We start from the raw sequence: 13,069 nt of genomic DNA on the forward strand, positions 1-13,069 counted from the left end.
GAATTAACGATCAGACCCCTGCCTCCCTTGAAAACACTTTATGGAAGGGGCACCAAGAGGCTCATTGCAAAATACTACTGCTTATTAAGGAGAGGAACTTTGATTTTTATTTATCTCCATTTTCTCCGAACTAGGCTTTTATTGTTTTAGCGAAGGAGCTTGTTTTGTTTTTTTTACTGCCTCATAAAAGAACAAACTAAATGCACATGATAATTCTCTGCCATCAAGAATAGCAATCACCCCAATGTACTTTCAGATCATTAGCTTGAAGTATATAACCTGTGAATGCAAGGAATGCTCAAACAAGCATGATGACACGATGCTTGTTGCTGTTTTAGATTTTTCTTCTTTTTCTGTTTTTGCTTGTAATGTGCCAGCCTTGTAAAAAACAAAAAAAGCTCTTTCATTTTATATTTTATATTCTCCTGTTTTTACTTAAGAAGCCTGAATGCTTGATGGGTTCTAACAATATTTTGCTAACGTAGCACTCACGGGTTCTGAGTGCGGCTTTCCTTTTTGTTCTGCTGCACATTCCTCACTGTTTATCCAATCAAAAATTGAAGCCAGCGTTAGTTACCAATCCAAAGGCTTCCATAGCGCCGGCTACACTACAGGGGGAAAGGGGAGGGGGGCCTGGTTGCAGATGGTTTTGCAATGTGCTCCAATTAAGTCATTTCACAATCAAATGTAAATCAAATCAAATCGAGCGTTGCGCCTCGTGAAGCCCCAAAGTGGCGGCTAAGAACCTGGTTTTTGCAGAAAACTTTTGTGCCCTGATGAGCTTCTAACCAGTTTAGTCATAATCGATTACAGCTCATAAGGGGGAGTCTTTGATTAAGAGAAACCAGGGGATGAATTAACAAGCCGCTGATCATTTTACACCCGCGTGTGTGTGTGTGTCAGATTTGTGCATGTGACCCTGTGTGCACGTGCCAAGTTGTGAGCAGTAAGTTGCATGCCTGTTTGCCCATGAATCTTTTGTAGTGTTCAGTAACAGCAGGTGGAGGTAGAGCTACACCCAAACTTGTAATATTTGCTGATTTTATTTTATTTTTTCCAAGGGTGAGCCTGGGTTCCTCGGCCCCCAGGGAGAGCCAGGTCTTCCCGGACTCCCAGGAACGAAGGTGGGTGATGTTCGGTGTGATTTTTCAGGTCTGACAATGATATTCAACTGCTTTAATATCTCCGTATCAATGTGTTTAAGCCTCTGAAGTTGTCAGAATGAGCTCATCGTTGCCTCTCCCTTTAAGTGGTGACATTATCACGCTGTGGATCCAGCTGCGATCGTCCTGACACAAGAATTACTGTTCGCATCATAATTGGTTGTTTTGCATTGATTATCAAGATGTTTTCGCTTGGCATCATCCTCTGACGTACATGGACGTCTACATCTAATTTAAAGCCATAGCTGCAAATATTTGATTTGATGGTTTTTCCATGCTCAGGTCTGCTCACGATTTTATTTTAACATCTCACCCACTATTAGTCTGTGGGTTTATTTTCAAGATGTCATTACCGAGCAGTTATTTGAAAACCAAAAGACAAAGGTTTATTGACTCAACACTGCTGAATAATGGTTGTGTCCCACTCGGCTTTGAGTATCAGCAATAAGTCATCAAATGTAGGGGCCCTGAGTTATACCACAGCCCCATCTATTGGCTCTATTTAGTCACTTCGCTGTAAGAAAGTCAGGTGGCATTCAGTCCAGCCGATTACCTTCACAGAGTCAACAGTCTGCTTATGAAACATCATTTAAATCAACTAGATCTGGATTTTAATCTGTCATATCTCATAAATATCAGTTCCCTAAACATACTTGATTTTTTTTTTTTCATCAAGATCCATGAATTATTCTGAGAAATCAACAAAAATGATGAAAATTCAATGTTAAATAACATGAAAAGAAAAACCTGCATCTGGCCCAAGCAGCTTTTGCGTAATCCTGCTTGCACCCAAACGGACAGGCTCTAATTCAAAAGGAATACCACTGCACAAAAAAAGGACTTGCATTTTTTTCCTAAAAGATTCAACTTTAGAGGACACAAAGTTGGATGCAGATGTTTGTTTCTTTTTTTCCTTTAACCTTGTCAACCATCACAATCTACCTGCAAGCGGATTGTGCTGATTCTGCATAAATCTCTACGATTCCCTTTCTGTGAAGTAAGCAAACTCATGAGAATGACGGGATGTTCTGATGGTAGATTCCTTCGTCATGTCAGCACTGCATAACATTAAGGTCATTGAATCACGCCTGATATTCAGATCGTGCACACGTCAGCAGTTCTCTCTAACTCTTAGGTAATCCAGGTTGCAGGAGAACTACGCTTACACACTTTGAGCATTTTTCTTTTGGTTCTTTTGCCTGTTTAGGGTGAGAGGGGCGACCACGGGCCACCAGGGAAGGGTGAGCGCGGAGAAATTGGATACGTTGGACCAAAGGTCAGTGATTAATATGCTCATGTGGATTTTATGCACATAATAATCCTTTCTCTCATGTGGTTGATTGATATTTGCTGCCATCTAGAGTCTTCCTGGTGAAATTACACCCCAAAAAAAATCTCAGTCTGCGTGTAATGAGATTTGTGAATGTGTACATGAATCTGAAAATCTACTTTTAGAATGTGTGTGTGTAAACAGATTGAAATTGTCTCAAAGAAGTTGTCTGTCATTTTAGCCAGTTCTTATCACAGTGATGTTTGTTCAAGTGCTCGTGTTTCTGAGCACAGGTTTTAATTAGTTATTTGATGATATTAAACATGTGGCGACACGTCAAGATTGACAGCTGAGACTTACTTGTGATTGGTCGAGTTCTTGTATCGGGGCTCCATCCCCTGATGGCTGACTCCGAATGCACAAGACGGCAGAGTTTGTAATATTTTAGCTTTATTTCTGGATAGTGCGAGGAATTTGGAAATTCATTGTCATTCTGCGTTCCCAGAACAATTGTTTGTTCAATGCATCCAGAATTTAATCTTATAACAAAGAGATCTGTCTTAACAATTATGGCCTGTAATAAGGTCAGGGCTTTTCCCTGGGGTCTCTGAAAAGTAAACCAAATATAAATGAGCTGACCATTGTTGAGGTCTAGGTTTAGGTCTGGCTGAGAAAGCAGGTAGCTTAAACCAACTTAAACTTAGGCGACCCAGAGATCCATTTCACGTCCAATTAGAAACCCCACAAGTGGAGCCCCTACTTGATCAATGCCAGAGTTCAAATAAACACTTTCTCCATTGCTTGCCAGTAATGACAAATTCAAAGCTGGTTATATTTTGTGGAGCTGACTGTGTTTCACTCTCCGGAGGAATAGGAGATTGATATTTCTTTTGTGAAATGTGGATTATATTGAATTATTTATGATGAATTTGGGTTGAACCACTAAAGAGGGTTTGTTTTGGATTTTTAGTTTTATGTTTATTTCTCTGATACTTGGCTTTTCTTTTTTGTTTTGTTTTAATCATGCCATCATAAATTAACAATGTTTTGCTATTCATGGCAGGGGTCACAAGGAGAGGCCGGTACACCTGGTCCTAAAGGGTCAAAGGTGAGTGCAGCAGATGTGTTTTCTTTAAATATGGTGCACAGAGCTTCCGATCTAAGTGAGCCATGATGTTAGGATCAGGTAATTTCCTTTGCAGGTAATGAAGATCTATGATTTCCACCCTTAGATTTGCTCAGGTCAGAGTCTTGAATTTAGTTTGTTCCAGAGATGTCAAACACTATAAGATCCTCAAACAACACATATGTTGCTCCAAGATAATACTTATTGTTGTTAAAAACTCCGACGAGAGTTACAAGTATTTGTTCGTCATTCCCATCATATCTGTGTAATCATATCAGGGGAGTGATTAAGTCGGAGCCTAGAAGCCAAACACAAACCTATTCTACTGCTGCAATAAACATTTGAACTTGAGTTGTCTGACTTAACTGCTTTTAATGTTTGATTATGAAGTGTATCTTAATTTATAGTTACTCACTTTTATATGCTTTGGTTTTTTTATTTGTGTACAATGCTCAAAAAGTGTAAAGTAGTAGATGTCATATTATGTGTTGGTAAATTAATAATTGATATATATTATCACCACCAGAATTTAACAAGAGCACTTTTTTGAGCTCTGAATGTTTTGCTTGTCCTCTTCAATCAGGGGGAGACTGGAGATAAAGGAGATTTGGGACTCATCGGCCCGAAGGTAAGCATCTTTTTCAGTCATTACAAATAAATATTAAATTATGAATGTTAAAGATTTTAAATAAATATATTCATCATATTAAATGTTACAAATGCCTCAGATTTGGATTTCCTGTGAGACAGATTGTCAGCGTTACCACACACAGTGTACCACAAGGGGGCAGTGGTCAATCCTGCCCTGGGTCTTAATGTCTCTGATGTTGTGTATAAATATAAAGTGTGCAGTATGAAACAAGATGCAGAGTTTCAAAGGTGTTTCTTAATGTGAACTAGGGGCCCCCTGGGCAGAAAGGAGACCAAGGGGCCACTGAAATCATCGACTACAATGGAAACATACAGGAGGCTTTACAGGTCAGATAAGTCTGTATTTAATGCAGCACTTTTCCCTCACGTCTGTTGGTTCAGAGACGAATATCTGGAATAGTGCATGGCACAATGAAACAGGACTTTTGACTGCGATCTGCTTACTTTTAAATAAAAATAGTTCCCTCTATATGACTCATTGCAACTCCAAATGCAGGACGGGCTGCTATATTTATGTATTTGCAAGAAGTAAGGATGCGTAATGCGGGTGATGGATGGGCATTTTAACAACTGCCCTTATCCACAGATGTATCTCTTGTTGATATTTTGGTTATGCAATAATGACAAAGACCTTTTCACAACTGTACCCACATGGTTGTGAACATCTTAAATCCTCAAACCACACTCCAGGATGCCAAATACATGCTCAGTAACTTATTTGGGAAAAGATGAGGTTGCGCTTTTTGCAGTTTAAAATGTGTTTTAGCAGACTGAATCAGTTCCTGTGTCTCTTTTTAATAAGAAAATGAGAAATGTATTGTGCAGGACCCTCTTCTCCAGATAATATAGTCTAACATGTGTTGGTTAATGCAGAACTAAATGTGTGTGTGTGTATTGATGCAGCAATGTGCTGACACCAAGGTTTCTTTTCTGTGTCACCTCTGCAATCTTATCTGTCATCTCCTCCCCACTCCTTTGGCCTACTGCAGAAGATTACCACTATTACAGTAACGGTAATTAGGCTCTGTGTTCTCTGTGTATTGTATCATCGCCACAAGTGATTCATCTTTGTCCTCGCATGGGCCCAACCCAACCCGACCTGGCCTGCGCTGCCCTGTTGTATTCGTGCTCCCTCACCCAGCAACATGTTTGCTTCACGATGAATGAAAGTGCATTCGGTGCCTTGTTGATGGTTCTTTGTGACCAAGCTTTCATGCTTCCTTAGTTGCTGGTTGTTTCCTTGAATGTCTGTTCTCCAAAACTCACACCCTCCACTTGTGGTCAAAATCATACTGGTTTGATTTCATTTAACATTTGTTTTTAGGAATATGCACCAATCTTTACTGGCTAACATTGACGTTCTGTCTTTAACAGGGCCTCTGTCATAATCTTTTAAGGTTAAAGGTTAAATTTTGTGACATCAAGTGGTGAAATTGCATGTTGCAGCTGAATACCCCTCACCTCACCCTCCCCTTCCAAATATGAGAGAGAAGCTGTGGTCGCTTTCAGTTTGGATAACTGTAAAAAAAAAACATGGCTGCCTCCGTAGAGAGGACCCGCTCTATATATATATAATATAAAGTATTTAAATATAAAGGGCCCATTCTAGAGTAAAGAAAAAATATTTGTACAATTTAGATGAAACAAACTCATGAAAACATCACTCAGATTATTTTATAATAGATCCTTTTCACCCAAATCTTACACACTGGACCTTTAAAGACTATAATGTGATTGTATTTATGGAACTTGTTACACTCGCGTATTCTTAAAATGAATGTTATTCCTGCAATGAAAAAAATGCACACATTGCAGATAAAGGAGAAAGAATTGGAAATGATTTATCACAGCATCTTATTCACTTTTTCATGAATGCAATGAAACTCTCACCTATTATCCTGTCATCAGCTAAGTGCTGAATCAATAAATACCAACTAACACAGGAACTTCCAGTTTCCAGAAAAAGTTAAGTGTAGTAAGTAAAAATAGTATCATTGATCATCACTGAAAAACAAAAAATCTAAGGTATTTGAAATTATGAAATAATGTATTTGTATTGTGCAAAATAATGGAGATTAATAATCCAGCTAATTTGTTCACAACCTCAGCATGTGTCTTTCAAGTTGAGCTTCCTGTTAACTAACATATTTTGCACTGTTTGCCAATGGTCTCAGAGTGATGGTCAGTGATGCAGTCTGAAAACAGTTGTTTAGCAGATGGTGCAGAGCCAAGTGTGATTTGTACGTTTAATGGAATTGTTTGTAAAATTCCCTTTTCTATCTCCACCTGTGCAGGGTCCTGCTGGGCCTCCGGGGCCAATTGGACCTCAGGGTGTAAAGGTAAACAATGTCTTCTGCACTTTGTCTCGTGAGGCTAATGTTGTATTTTACCGTGGTGTGTGAATGGTACCTGCTCCTTTCGCTAAGACTCACAACTTATATCTGCCATGCACTTGCTAAATCACTGAGCATTTCATTATGTGTCTGTAAAAACCTTCTTTTCTTTTGTCCCAGGGGGATCGAGGTATGCCCGGTCTCCCTGGACTCGATGGAGAAAGAGTGAGTTCTTATATTCTCATGCATTGCTGAGTTCTATTTGGATTGGTTTTCAAAGAACTGTGACATTCAGATATCTCTTGATATTCATTCGGATGATGACTAGAAATTTTAGTAAATCTTGCACTCAAAGGACATTTAAGCTTTTTTTTTTTTAAATCTCAGTATTTTTAAAACAAAGTGCATTTAAGAGTGGTTAAGAATAACTTTCTTCTCTCAGGGCTACAAAGGTTCAAAAGGAGACATGGGAATGCCTGGAGCCTCAGGGGAGAAAGGAGCAACTGGTTTACCTGGTCTACCTGTAAGAAGCTATTTACACTATTTTTCTCAGATAAAAGCCTTTGAGATGCATGAAATGTTTGTTGTCACAAGGAATGTCCATCCATCTTCTACACGTGACATAAAGCTGTTTTTCACCTCAGGGTGTCAATGGGCTCAAGGGAGAAAAGGGAGATCTGGGTCTCCCTGGTCCTCAGGGTCCTTCAGTAAGACTCAACTTTTCACAAATATCAGTCACTTGTATTGAAAATGCTGTGAAATTCTTTCAAAACTTGCTTAACTGTAATAAAATGTGTATATTTCAGATTATTGGCTCTCCAGGGCCTCTAGGGCCCCATGGACCGCCAGGACCCATGGTGAGTTTTTTTAAGTATTTACATTTGGCACATCCCAAAACTCAGTTAATTACACACTATAAATCTAAAAATGCAAACTTTATACATGAGATTGACCCACAAATTATTAACAAGGGAGCCTTTTGAATAATTTACAAGCCCAAGATAATAAAGCATATAGATCACATCGGCTCTTGTTACAATATGTCAATAATTAAACCTCCATTTATGCAACAACCTCAGTTATTTTCTCTTTGTGGTCTTTTGTGTAGAAAAGCTGCTAAAAGACTAAACTCAGAACAGCCTGGTTTTGATGCTGTTGTACCTTATGTGTGTTCAGCTCCAGTAGCTGTTTATGTTGTGTGGTATTGAAAGTAACATGGTGATAAATGAAGATAATCAGTTCAAAGAGCAGCTTAACAAACTAATATTCTTTGTCTTTTGATATTTTTCAGGGACCCCACGGTTTCCCCGGACCAAAGGTAAATCTCAATAACACAGTAAAAGCTCAGTTACTTTACAGAAAGGAAAGCGGGACATATTCAAGTCATTGAGTCTGTTATTAAACCAAAAACATTATTTTTTAAATGAATTCCTTTAACTATTATCAAAATTCAAGTTAGCTTTAAGTGTTTTTAGGCATTTTAAATAATTGAAACATCCCCTGTTACAGTTACTAAATGCTTGATGCACATCTTTCTGCTGTTTCCAGAGCTTTTGACCACATGTCATGGTCTTCCTAACTGCATCTGTTGTTTCTAATATCAATAATAAACTTTAAAACAACATGCTAATTATTCAATTCTAATTTCTGCCACAATACAATTTCAATATTTCTTATATTGTCAACATTACCATAGGAAACGCTTTCCAAGAAATGATTTATCTTCTGAAGAGAAATTTAAGGATCCAATTAGAGGTGTTTCAGATATTCGGCGTTTACTGGGGGAGCAGAGGATACACACACAGGAGAGTGAACGTAAAGTAGGCAGACATGCAAATCCTACAGGGGAAGTTGGTATCATGAAATACTCAAAGAGATTGACTGATTGCAACTGTGTCTGCCCTTGTTTCCCCCATTTTCCCAGGGTGAATCTGGATTGCATGGTTTGAAGGGGATGCGAGGGGAACCGGGACACAAAGGGGATCGTGGACCTCTGGGTCTCCCTGTAAGTACAGCCACGCCCCGGTGGATATGTCCAACCACCGAGCCTCGTCTTCCCTCCAGACATCTATAGGAAAAAAAACAAACAATGTCCTGTCTGATTTTTTGTTGAGTGTGTGTCTGCGTGTGTGCGTGTGTCTATACTGCCTTTGACATTTTCTGTCCTCATGTCCATTTGCCCGACCTGACTACTTCGCCAAGCTCCCTGTAACGCACAGTGTAATGTAGTTGTTGTGAACCCTACCATCAAGCTGTCCTAATAACAGTGTTCATCTGGTACTAATCCCGCCTTGTTCATGTCACTCATACCTCCATAACCACGCAGGGAGCCTCCGGCTTGGACGGCAAGCCCGGAATTGGGGTGAGTGTCAAGTGACCAAGGGGCTTCACCACCCGACCTCTGTCTACTTCTCTCCCGCTCACCCTCCATACAGTCCCCCATCTTGTATGAAGGACAAAAGATTACACAACTATTAATATATAAATAAATGCAGAAATAGATGAATACATAGATAAATGAAAAATACTTAGTTTAAGGCTAGTTCTGTATTCCTACAGTAATTTATTTATTTATGTATGTATTCATTTTTCATTTACTCATTTTAACATCTATTTTTTGTAACTAATTTCCACATTTATTATTTTTTTTAATAATGACATTCATTCATTTATTTATTTTTTCATTGCTAACATATTAATTATTTATTCATTTTTACATTTATTCATTTATTCATTTCTACTTATATTTATTCATTTATGTATTTACCAGTCCATATATTGATTAGGTTGGAGGGGTTAACTCACTCTAAAGGCAGATTGGTTATAGCGGTGGGATCATCACCTGTAACATTTAAGGCTGTGGAATATTTATTTTCTTAATTTATACTTGTGTCATTTTTTTGTCCTTCATTGTCTTCCTCATACTTTATTTTCCCCTTGTCACCTCATTTTATTGTATCTCATGAAAAGACAGTTAGATTTTTTTCATTGTTAGATCTTAGTCAGGTCTCAGGAGTCGAATGAGCAACACTTCAGTGACAATAGGGACAAAGTTAGATTAGACACTGCAAGGCTTTCGTCTGTCCCGTGTTGCATTAACACACACTCATACTTTAACTGTCAACAGTTGTAAATGTCCTTTGTGGCCAATGCACGTGGATTAGCTGTAAACCTATGTGCTGGTTGTAGGTCAAACCACATGGGGACATGTACACTGTACATATGTGGATGTTAAACATGGTTCTTGCTCTCAACTTTATATTGAAATACCTGCTACAGGTTGTAAACTCACTATGATGACGCTGCTGTCTTGCAGGGCATGGATGGACCGTCAGGTCCAGCTGGTCCCGCTGGACCAAAGGGTGACATAGTAAGATTTTTTTTTATCTCACTGTTGATACATCTTAACTTTAATATTTATTGATTTTTTTTTTTAAATATTACCTCATTTTAAATATATCATGTGGGATTTATATGATTACAACATTGATCCATTTGTGTTAGGGTGAGAGAGGAGCACAGGGTGAGCCAGGACCAAGGGGACCTTATGGACTACCTGTAAGTGACACTTTTATTTTCTTAAAGAAACATTTCATTCAGAGATTAGTTTAATTTTATTGTGTTACTTACTCCTTTTAAATCAATAACAGTTTTTATTTAGATCTGTTGATTATTAAATTGGATACATATATGTATGTGTATTTATGGATTGCGTATGTGTATGAATATCAGCATATATATATATATATATATATGTATATGTAATCAGATGTATAAATGATACTCCATCCATACAGGAATCTGCAAGTGTGTATTCAGGATCTGTGTGTGCATAGTTAAATGTGTAACAAGTCTGTGAATGTGCACATAGATCTGTGAATGTGTGGATAAAAGCTGGGAATACATTGAACTCATCAGTTGCAACTGAAGCCGGTCTTTGCATGTCTGCTCCCTTCAGCAACACCTCCACCTTCTTTGCAGTCGATTAAATAATAGTTCTAGCTTTGTGACGCCTGATGTTCTTTATTTTCAGGGAGCTGCTGGAACACCAGGCTTAGACGTAAGTCTGTGGAACTTTCACAACTCAGAGACCCAAAACCATGAATAATGTTTCACTGAATCAAATGACCTCCTCCATCATAGGAATGCTTTGACAAGAAAAAAGCAAGGCTTTAAAATAAAGAAAAGTACGAGAAGGTGCAACTCACCAGAATTAAATGCAACAACACAATCAAACCCACTTTTTCTTCATTAGAATCTAAGCGGAAGTGAGATTAGGGCATGTGTTGTATGTGCCCATGTAAAGATAATCTATATATGACATTTATATGGTTATTATTTCCACAATCCAGCTGGCTAAACTTAGTGTAGGGTGATTGATGCTTTACCTCTGGGTGCTAATCGGCCAATCAGTGATCAACAGAAGAAACAGGTTTGTCACCTGCTCAAGCTTTGGTTTGTACATTGTTGCATCTGATCCTGGAGAGTTGTCACATACATCAGAAATCTTTTAGACTCTTTTTCTCCCTTTCTAAAATTCAGATTTTTTAAATTCTTTTGTTCAAAAATTTTGATCAGCTTCGTTAGGACGATGAAAAGCCCTTTTGTGTTTGCTCAGTAAAGTAATGAAGCGGAGTTGTACTCTTACAGGGGTTGCCAGGCTTAAGGGGAGAGAAAGGCGACGTTGGGGAAAGAGGAGAAAAGGTAGATGTAGAAATGATGTGATGACTTGCTGAGTCAAGCCCTTAACATTGATGAGGACTGATGTCAATGGACAGTGATGGGACTTGTTTAGGTGTTAATGAAGATGTAGTCGAGTTTGAGACACTGATTACTGAGAGAATAACAACACACTGTGAAATATGAAAGTGCTTCCTAATGAATTGATAGTTTGGTTCATGTAGGCTTCACTTAAGTCTGTTTTCGCTATGTGAACCAATTGGAGCTCTGTACGATGTAAACCTGCCTTTGCATAATGAATCATCACCAGTCCTCTCAGATCAGCTTTTGTTCTCCACCTTTAAATGATTTGTCATCTCATTCTTCAAAGTCCCAAGTCCAGTCTCATTCTCAGCATCCGAACGTGTCAGATCCAACAAGTCCATTGACAGCAGGCTCTTAGAATTCACTCTTCTGTTGTTTCCATGCATGAACTCACATTTTACTCCAGCCTGTTGATAACTCTTCCCTTGCCCGTGCACACAGCAGTCGTTCAGAGCTTAGTCTGTTCGTCTCTTTTCACTTTTCACTTGTTTCTTAGATGTTTTGTGTTGTTTAGAAACTGTATCCCATTCCTGGAACGCAACGATAAAGATACTTCTCTGTGAATGTGCGTATTTACAGACCATTTTCCCACAGGTCATATAGCTCTGCTCCTGTTCCAGGTATTAAGTAATAACTGTCGGTAATGAAAATGACAGATTATGGATCAAGAAAATTAAATATGAAATGAAAAAAAACAATAAACAAACACTAAAATAAGATTTCATGGGCTGTGTAGAACGTAAAGGCTGAACTGAAATGAGTCGGTGAGGTCTATGGAGGATTTCTGTAAACCCTGTCGCCTAGCAACAGTTGGACACAAGAACATTTAATACCCCTTGGTTTTTTGATATATGTACCGTCAGATACATGCATTTAAAAGTGTAAGCATCAGATGTTTTGGTCTTGCCATTTGCCCTCCCATTATCTCTTTTGAAGTAAGCTTGTCATCACAGCGCAATGAATCCTGGGATAAGTTGGCCCGAGAGGCATCCAGCCATCGGAGCCTTTGTTGCTCAGGGAGGAAAGGCCCGCTATGGAGGAGCCTTCGAAATCAGATGCTGTGATGCAATCATCCTCTAAATGCATCCTTTGAAGGAGGCGGACCATAAATTGTGACGTAGTTTACAAGCCTGGTTACACAATGGTGAACCTTCATCTCCCGCTAGCGAGGGAGTGAATAAAACATTTCCTTCCTGCAGCGAAGCAAATTGCATCGTAGCTTAGCAGAGAGTTCAACGTTGGTGAACTTTGACCCACGATGTTAGCTTCACATTCATGCATGTGTGACCGTGCCACAGGTCACAGGTTTGTTGTATCTACACAATTCAACAGTTTGCTGCAAATTCATCCCGTTTGAAAGTAGAATCACATCAAACATCTCATCTCATGTTGGCTGGAAACCAACCTGTGATATTACATCTGCTGCTAAAATGTTCTTGTCACACTCATATATATCGACTAACATTTTATAACTAATAATGTTTTATCCTGAAGGGATACAGTTTTAACTTTTTGGTGTGTCGTAGTATTTAATTCTGTCTCTCTGGAGGTTTTCTCCCTGCTACTCTTTCTCATCCTTTGTGCCCTTGACCCCCCCTTTTGGCAATCAGCTGTTTTCCACCTCTTCCCACTATATTACTCCCCTTTTTTGTCCTCTGTCTGTGATGAGGAATGTTTTTTTTAGAATATCCAGTACTGTCTGGTATCCCCTCCTATCTAACACTGACTATGTGTCTTTCTCCTTCATGGGCCTTCCTGTTTA

General features: G+C 38.8%; 1 protein-coding gene across 1 annotated transcript in view; it reads left to right on the forward strand.

Annotated features, from left to right (window-relative positions):
• The window catches only part of LOC109634906 (collagen alpha-1(XXV) chain), a 139,944-nt gene that overhangs the window by 119,981 nt on the left and 6,894 nt on the right, over positions 1–13,069 (forward strand). Inside the window, exons 18-34 of the mRNA XM_069518703.1 lie at positions 1,062–1,124; positions 2,371–2,439; positions 3,497–3,541; positions 4,143–4,187; positions 4,460–4,537; positions 5,200–5,223; positions 6,505–6,549; positions 6,724–6,768; positions 6,986–7,066; positions 7,188–7,250; positions 7,350–7,400; positions 7,835–7,861; positions 8,468–8,548; positions 9,860–9,913; positions 10,048–10,101; positions 10,577–10,603; positions 11,194–11,247. Of these exons, the coding sequence (XP_069374804.1) occupies positions 1,062–1,124; positions 2,371–2,439; positions 3,497–3,541; positions 4,143–4,187; positions 4,460–4,537; positions 5,200–5,223; positions 6,505–6,549; positions 6,724–6,768; positions 6,986–7,066; positions 7,188–7,250; positions 7,350–7,400; positions 7,835–7,861; positions 8,468–8,548; positions 9,860–9,913; positions 10,048–10,101; positions 10,577–10,603; positions 11,194–11,247 (906 nt within the window). The remainder of the gene's footprint in view (positions 1–1,061; positions 1,125–2,370; positions 2,440–3,496; positions 3,542–4,142; positions 4,188–4,459; positions 4,538–5,199; positions 5,224–6,504; positions 6,550–6,723; positions 6,769–6,985; positions 7,067–7,187; positions 7,251–7,349; positions 7,401–7,834; positions 7,862–8,467; positions 8,549–9,859; positions 9,914–10,047; positions 10,102–10,576; positions 10,604–11,193; positions 11,248–13,069) is intronic.

This window comes from Paralichthys olivaceus, chromosome 22 (genome assembly GCF_024713975.1).
Source record: "Paralichthys olivaceus isolate ysfri-2021 chromosome 22, ASM2471397v2, whole genome shotgun sequence".
NCBI lineage: Eukaryota > Metazoa > Chordata > Actinopteri > Pleuronectiformes > Paralichthyidae > Paralichthys > Paralichthys olivaceus.